The sequence below is a fragment of the Triticum aestivum genome, chromosome 4D, assembly GCF_018294505.1.
Source record: "Triticum aestivum cultivar Chinese Spring chromosome 4D, IWGSC CS RefSeq v2.1, whole genome shotgun sequence".
Classification (NCBI taxonomy): domain Eukaryota; kingdom Viridiplantae; phylum Streptophyta; class Magnoliopsida; order Poales; family Poaceae; genus Triticum; species Triticum aestivum.
Genome location: NC_057805.1, coordinates 465,167,393 through 465,175,356, shown reverse-complemented (window position 1 = coordinate 465,175,356; position 7,964 = coordinate 465,167,393). Strand labels below are relative to the sequence as shown.

The following is a 7,964-nucleotide window of genomic DNA, read 5'->3' as shown; positions in this document are numbered from 1 at the left end:
CTAGAACGGGAGTTTAAACCAATTAAGATAGCTAGGTCTCAGAATATGGTTTTACATTGTCTCGGCTCGTAGAACCGCATGTTGGTTGCAGCGAGGCACCCCTTTCATCCATGATCTTGTTTTAGCAGATAATAACCATGTTGCTATGAAATAAAAGTACTTGATCACCTGCAAAAAAAATGTTAACCACCACGGCAGGGCAGGGAAATTAAGGTCCTTGCTAAGGCAGTTGCTAGTGTGCACCTACATTGAAGCATTATGAAATGTAAACTCGAACTTGGTGTTAATCTTCTAACACAAGTATAATTTGTTCAAATTAATATGCTTTTATGCCAGTGATTTGATTCACAGATTGAAGCATAGATTTTCTTTTCCAGTGGTTTGATTCACAGATTGAAACATGATTAGTTGGCTTTTTAACTTTCAAGTCTTTGGAGGAAAACCTGAGATGATTAAATCTGTTTTCTCTCCAGTTTTAACTATTTGTATGATGGGTCTAAACACTTAAGGAGGACGGGGAGTGCTCAATTTTATTTGCTCTTAACAAATACTTTGCTGGACAAAAATCTCCACAAGTTATACAGCAAGATAAACCTCCCATGGGCGATGCTCATTAAAGAAAATTACTATAGCACGTGACCACCCCTCCCCCTAAGGGGAATATAGATTCTCTGACGTACGTCACCTGCCTTTATAGTGGCTAACATGTGGCTCCGGGAACAAGCTGGCCCACATGTAAGCGAGCCAAAGGAAGATGTACGTCAGAGAATCTGCGCCGCCCCACGACAACTCTTGAGGGTCTTCCTGATGGAAGGATCACTTGTCAATGACACAATGCATGTCATTTGTGTCAAATATATTGCAAGCCAAACTGTTCCATTTTGTAAAAAAGAATCACTTTTGAAGAGGAGGAGCAACTTGATCAGTGGGTCACGGGCTTCCAGTGACAAAGAGCTTGCGGTAGTAATACTTCCGTTTTATGAAAGATTGACATCTGGCAAAATCAACTTTTGTCGATCTCGATGCATCAGCTTTATTCTTATGTGAAAAATGAGCACTCCTCTTTCTGGAATGTGTTTGCAATATATTGCTCCATGAAAAATGTATCAACTACCATTGCCAATCTTCTAGACTTGTTGGTTCAAGAACATTATTTAGATTTTTATGACGAGTGGATCTACATTTGTAGCTCTTCTTGTTTGACGCTAATTAAGTTATTTGACACTATTACGACACTCACTGACTCCCCCTTTCCCAAGCAGTTTTACTAGATCTAGATGTGAAAAAATGCCCAACTTAAGTATGGAACATCTTATTGCCTGCTTCATAATGAGAGGGTCATCTAAACGAGATTTTGAAAAAAAAGTGCATCAATTTATAAAAAGTTCATAAATTAGAAAAAAATCACAAATTTTAATAAAGTTCATCGATTTTGAAAATAGATTGGAAACAAGTATGCATGGAAGCAAGTATGCTGGTTCTTTTTTTCGTTCTTTTATTTTTATTTTTTAAAACATTAAAAAATAGATTGGAAACGTTTTAGAAGAATGTTTGGGCAATGTAAGAGAATTTTCATGCAACTTGAAAAATTATACATACCATTCAAAAATATATACGTATCCTATTAAAAAAATTCACACATTCAAAAAAATGTTCTTACATTTAAAAATGTTCTTACATTTAAAAATGTTCTTACATTTAAAAATGTTCATTAAAGTCTGAAAAAACTTGCAACTTTGAAAATAATGCATTACATATAAAAAAAATTGTACCATTTAAAAAGTTTTTCATAACTCTTAAAAAGATTCCTACATATAAAAATGTCCATGAAAATGTAAAAATTTGTTCGCGTAAATTTTGAATTTTTTAAATGATATGTAAAGAAAAATATCCATGCACTAAAAATGGCGGATTACAAAAGTTCATAAATTTGAAAAAGAAAAAAATGAAATAAAAGAAAGAAAAAAGAAAAACCAGTAAAGAACAAGAGAGATAAGAAAAGGACCGAAGTAAATCTTCCCGAAACTGGTTTTTTTTTAGAAAGAAATCTTCCCGAAACTGGTGGAAGGTTTCCAAAGCGAGCACTACATTCCGAAAACTGCTCGGGTACAATCGCTCTATTGAGATGGCCCACCGCGAGGAATGTCGTAGTGCAGAGCTCCATACATCGTGAATCCTATTCGCACCCCATTGCGTCGAACTATCCATGCTTCGCACACAGTTGGTGAGAGAGTATCTAACTGGGTCACCCCGTTAAGGTGTTCCACCGATCCCAGTTTTGGGAACCTTCTACTCCCTCCGCTCCTAAATATTTGTCTTTTTAGAGATTTCAAATGGACTACCACATACGGATGTATATAGACATATTTTATAGTGTAGTTTCACTCATTTTGCTTCATACGTAGTCACGTGTTGAAATCTCTAGAAAGACAAATATCTAGGAACGGAGGGAGTAGGAGGTTTCTCACCCGGTTCAGGTGCCTTTTTCGTTTTTTCCCTTTTTATTAATTTGCCTTTTTATTTTAAAAAGTTTAATGTTTAAAAAATTCAGAATTTATTTTTTTTGGAATTTCCAATAAAGTTATTTTTTTGAGAAATCTCCAAAAGAGTTAGTTTTTCTCCAAAAAAGTTGGTGTTTCTAAAAGCCGAGGCGACTCTGTCAGGAAACGGCTAGCCCAACGAGATCGAGGCCTAATCCAATTCGGCCCACTTAACAACGACCGTTCCGTTTGCTTCGTGGCGCGGCATGCGACCGGGGCAACACGCCGTCTCCTTCCCCACATCGTCGTCAATCCCCAATTCCCAAATCACGCGCTCCGACGACCAAACCCTAACCTCGGATCCCCGGAAGCACGCCAAATTCGCCAACCCTCCCCTCAGATTGGGCATGCCAGCCCCCCGAAACTCCAGCCCGTGACCTCGCCGGAGACGATGGCCTCGCTGCCGCCGCATCCCCGCCGGATTCGGCCCATCGCCGTGGCCTCCCTGGTGCTCTTCCTCCTCTTCCTCTACACCCGCTCGGATGGGAACCCTCCGCGGCTCCCGGGCTCCGATTCGCGCCCGCTCCACCGGAGGCTCCTCTCCGGTGCCGATCCCGCCAGCCCCGCCGCGTCCAGAGGCGGGAACCTTTCGGAGGTCACCGGGCTGAACGGCGAGCAGCTGGAGAACCCCTCCACCGCGTGCGCCGGCATCGACCGCCACGAGGGTTTCGGGTCCCAGTGCGAGTTCCTCCGGGCTCACCCGCAGTGCAGCTCCGGCGGGTTCGTCGACTACCTGGACTTCTTCTACTGCAGGTGCGAGAGATTCAGGCTGCTTGGATATGCCGTGCTTGCAGTGTGCCTCGCGGCGCTGTTCTACATGCTCGGTAACACGGCCGCGGACTACTTCTGTTGCAGCCTAGAGAAGATGTCTGCGCTGCTGCGGCTACCGCCGACAGTGGCTGGTGTTACCCTGCTCCCCTTTGGTAATGGTGCTCCTGATGTGTTTGCCAGCATTGCAGCGTTTATGGGGTCTGGCGCCGGGGATGTCGGGCTGAACAGCGTGCTGGGCGGAGCGGTGTTTGTTACCTGCGTCGTTGTTGGGGCAGTATCATTGTCCGTCGCGGAGAAGAATGTGCAGATTGATTGGAGGTGCTTTGTGAGGGATGTTGGATTCTTCCTGATCACTTTGGTGGCACTGTCTATTATGTTGATTGTCGGGAAGGTGACCGTTTGGGGAGCTATGCTGTTTGTATCGATTTATGTGGTTTATGCATTTGTGGTGGCTGCAAATGAGTTATTAAGGAAGCATGCACGGATGCTGAAGTTTGATGTAGTCACACCATTGCTTCCGGTGAGGGGAAGTATCTTCTCACACGGACTAGAGGATGATGATTCTGTGTACAGTTCACTTCTTGAGGAGGATACAAGTGATGACGCGGCCCAGGTAAACACATCATTGCCGCAGTGGATGTGGGCTTCTCATGTGGCTATCTACTCAAATCAAGGGAGAGATGGTTCACCTGACAGGCCTTTGTGGGGTTGGAATGAAGAAGGAAGAGTGGATACCTCCACGCTTAACTACTCCAAACTGTTTCTGTTTTTGGAGCTACCCTTGACAATACCAAGAAAGTTGACGATTCCAATAGTTGAGGAAGACCGCTGGTCACAAGAATATGCTGTTGCCAGTGCTGGCTTGGCACCTCTACTCTTAGCATTTCTGTGGAACAGCCAGGATGGAGTATCCACGGGTGCCAGCGTAGCAGCATATGTGATTGCTGGTATTTTTGGGATTGCACTTGCAGGTCTTGCTTTTACATTCACCAGTCCCGACCGCCCTCCAAGGAGATACTTACTCCCATGGGTGTTTGGAGGGTTTGTGATGAGCATCGTTTGGTTCTACATCATTGCCAATGAGCTGGTTGCACTGTTGGTTGCATTTGGAGTGATACTTGGGATTAATCCTTCAATTCTCGGTTTAACGGTGTTAGCATGGGGCAATTCGATGGGTGACTTAATGTCAAATGTGGCCTTGGCAATGAATGGTGGAGATGGTGTACAGATTGCTATGTCTGGCTGTTATGCAGGACCTATGTTTAATACACTTGCTGGCCTAGGAATATCGATGCTACTTGGAGCTTGGTCGACGGCACCCAACTCTTATGTTCTTCCGCAGGACCGCTCTCTTATTTACACGATGAGCTTCCTGGTTGCTGGGTTGATCTGGGCGCTTGTTACGCTGCCACGAAGCGGCATGCGACCTAACAAGACGCTTGGAGTTGGCCTCATTGCTCTCTACTCAGTTTTCCTTTTCATTAGAGTAAGCAGTGCTATGGGGATATTGCCACTCCCGGGCTTGAATTAGTTGTTTGTGTCTATTGTACATGACTGTCCTTTATACAGATGAAATGGAGTTGTACATTGTTCCTCTGTTCTGTTGTTATGCCTCAGATTCGGTCGTATGCCTGTCAGGCTTTCTAGACAATAAAGCCAGAGCATGCCTGCAACTGGTCTACTTATCTGTAAGCTTAATCGCCTTTCATGCTGATAGCAATAATTTTAAACTTCTGCTGTGTCAACTTATCTAAGGTACAAAAAAAGGTACTGTGCAGCAGCGTGACCTTTTGTGATCTGTTTTGTATGTGACAAAAAAATTAGCAGTTTGGCACTCTCACTTGTTTGCTGAGTAGTGACTTGTAGTCATGCTTAGCTTGTTATCTTGTACTCCCATCGTTCCAAAATAATTGAAGTTCTAGAATTTTCCCAAGTCAAAATTAAGTTTGACAGAGTGTATAGAAAAATCCGCAATGATCTATGATACTCAAAATACATTGACACAGCAGAATCAAATATATGTAGATATGTTTCATAATGAAGTAAATTTGATTTTGTAGATGTTGATATATTCTTATATAGGCTTGGTCAAACTTAATGAAGTTTGACTTAGGATAATCCTAAAACTTCAATCATTTTGAAAAATGTTTCTAGGCTATTTCGCATGCAAAGGCCTCCATAAGATGCTCACTGTGAGGTTGAGACGCAGTGAGGATAATGGCTGGTCACTGGAGCAGTTGGCACACTCGCGTGTTTAATGAGTAGCGGTATGCAGTCATGCTAGGAGCAGAGTAGCGGCATGCAGTGCCGAATCCAAACGGCCGTTTTTGTCCGTCTTTTCATTTGTTTGGGTTGATGAAAGAAGTGGCGTCCGGCCGCGTCTGTGTTTGCGTTGGCATTGCGTTCAACCACCGGTCGATTCATTTGGTCTGCCTGTCCGGTCGGCGGCAAAATATGCACAAAATTTTCATGCATGCATCTAACTAAAAGAACATCGCACATAGTTCTAATACAACCAAATAAATCACATAGTACCACTAAATAAAAATCTCATAGTTTACAATCAAATTTAAATTGCCACAATTTTTTTGAAAAGGGGCGCTTTATTACTTAAAAGATTTAAGCATTACACCCGGCCTCTGCATTATTAAGATGCACATAGCCAAAAAATGTCTTCTCACACAAATGAATGATAAAAAGGCGTCCGTATAACGCCTAAAGCGGAGGGGGATCAATCCTAAGATCACGTTGCCACCCATGCTGGGTAAAAGTATCCCTCGCCGTAGCCTCCAATCGTGTACACACCTCCGTAAACAGGTCTCGATTCTCCATGCGTTGTAGAGAGGACCATAAACGAAGAGTCCCGGTACATCTGTAGAGAACCTGCATCAGGGAAGTACTTTTATCGTTAAAAACCTTATCATTTCTACATAGCCAAAGCGACCAAATAACGGCAAGCGCTCCCACCCTGAGAAAAGTTCTAAACCTGTGATCAATCCCGTGTAACCAGTTGCCAAATACATTAGCAATACTACAAGGAGGATACAAGCCAGAAGCTATTTGGATGACTGACCATATAGAACGAGCCAATTTGCATTGGAAGAATAAATATTTTATTGTCTCATCATGGTGACAAAAGACACATTGCGGACTTTCATGCCAATCCTTTTAATAAGGTTATCTTTAGTAAGAATGACTCCGCGACGAAGATACCATGCAAAGATTTTATTCTTAAGAGGTATCTTCATCTTCCAGATCTTCTTATTATTATCAACTGGCACATCAGACTGGATTAGCGCTCTATACATGGAATCCACTGAGAATTTTCCATTCCCATGAAGGTTCCACCGAAATACATCAGACCCATGTGATAGGTGCACCGTGGACAACCGCTGGAGCAGGATGTTCCACAATTGGAGTCTAGGTCCAATTAAATCTCTTCTGAACGTCACATTTGGCGGAAATGATTCCATTACCGTGGCGATAGTATCACCCTTGTGGCGCACAATGTTGTATAGAGCCGGATATTGTTCCCGGAGTGTGGCATTCCCTAGCCATCTGTCCTCCCAGAATCTAATTTCCGAGCCGTCCTTAATTGAGAAGGATCCATAGCAGAAGAAATATTTCTTCGTAGCCATTAGACCCGCCCAAAAGTGGGAATCCCCAGGCTTCCAGTATACTTGGGATACCGCCTTGGAGCCCACATATTTCCTCCTTAGGAGGGTTTGCCATACACCTTCTTCCGTCAGAAATTTAAACAACCATTTGCCGAGGAGGGCCCTATTCTTAACCTCAAGGTCATGAATACCCAACCCGCCTTGGTCTTTGGGACGGCAAACCACACTCCATTTGGCCAGTCGATATTTCTTTCTCTCGCTATCTCCTTGCCAAAAGAATCTTGATCGGAAATAATCCAATCTATGTAAAACTCCTTTCGGCAACTGGAAGAAGGAAATCATATATAGTACCATATTACTAAGTACTGAATTTATGAGGACCAATCTTCCACCTAGAGACAACAGTTTACCTTTCCAACTACTAAGTCTTTTCTGAAGTCTCTCCTCGACGTGTTTCCATTCAGCATTTGTGAGTCTCCGATAATGTATCGGTATCCCCAAATATGTGATCGGAAACTGGCCCAACCCGCATCCAAACAGTTCAGCGTACAGGTGGGCCTCGTCTTGAGCCTCGCCAAAGCAAAACAATTCACTTTTATGAAAATTGATCTTAAGACCCGAGAGTTGCTCGAATGCTGATAGAATTAGTTTCAGATTTCTCGCTTTCTCGAGGTCATGATCCATGAAGAGAATCGTATCATCGGCATATTGAAGTATAGAGAGACCACCATCAACTAGATGATTTACTACCCCTTCAATTTGGCCATCAACCTTGGCACGCTCAATCATGATCGCAAGCATATCCGCCACTATATTGAATAGCTATGGGCGATACCGAGTCACCTTGTCGCAAACCCTTCTTCGTTTGGAAATAGTGTCCAATGTCATCATTGACCTTAATGGCAACACTACCTCCAGAAACGAAACTATGGATCATAGCACGCCACTCTGCAGAAAATCCTTTCATTCTGAGAGTCTGTTGAAGAAAGGGCCACTTGACTTTGTCATAAGCCTTTTCAAAGTCTATTTTGAGAAC

General features: G+C 43.2%; 1 protein-coding gene across 1 annotated transcript; it reads left to right on the top strand.

Annotated features, from left to right (window-relative positions):
* The first annotated feature begins 2,756 nt into the window (after positions 1–2,756).
* LOC123098655 (cation/calcium exchanger 4) lies at positions 2,757–5,041 on the top strand. The gene has a single exon (XM_044520704.1). It carries the CDS (start codon positions 2,932–2,934, stop codon positions 4,840–4,842), a length of 1,911 nt encoding a protein of 636 aa, XP_044376639.1. The 5' UTR covers positions 2,757–2,931; the 3' UTR covers positions 4,843–5,041.
* The last annotated feature ends 2,923 nt before the right edge of the window (positions 5,042–7,964 follow it).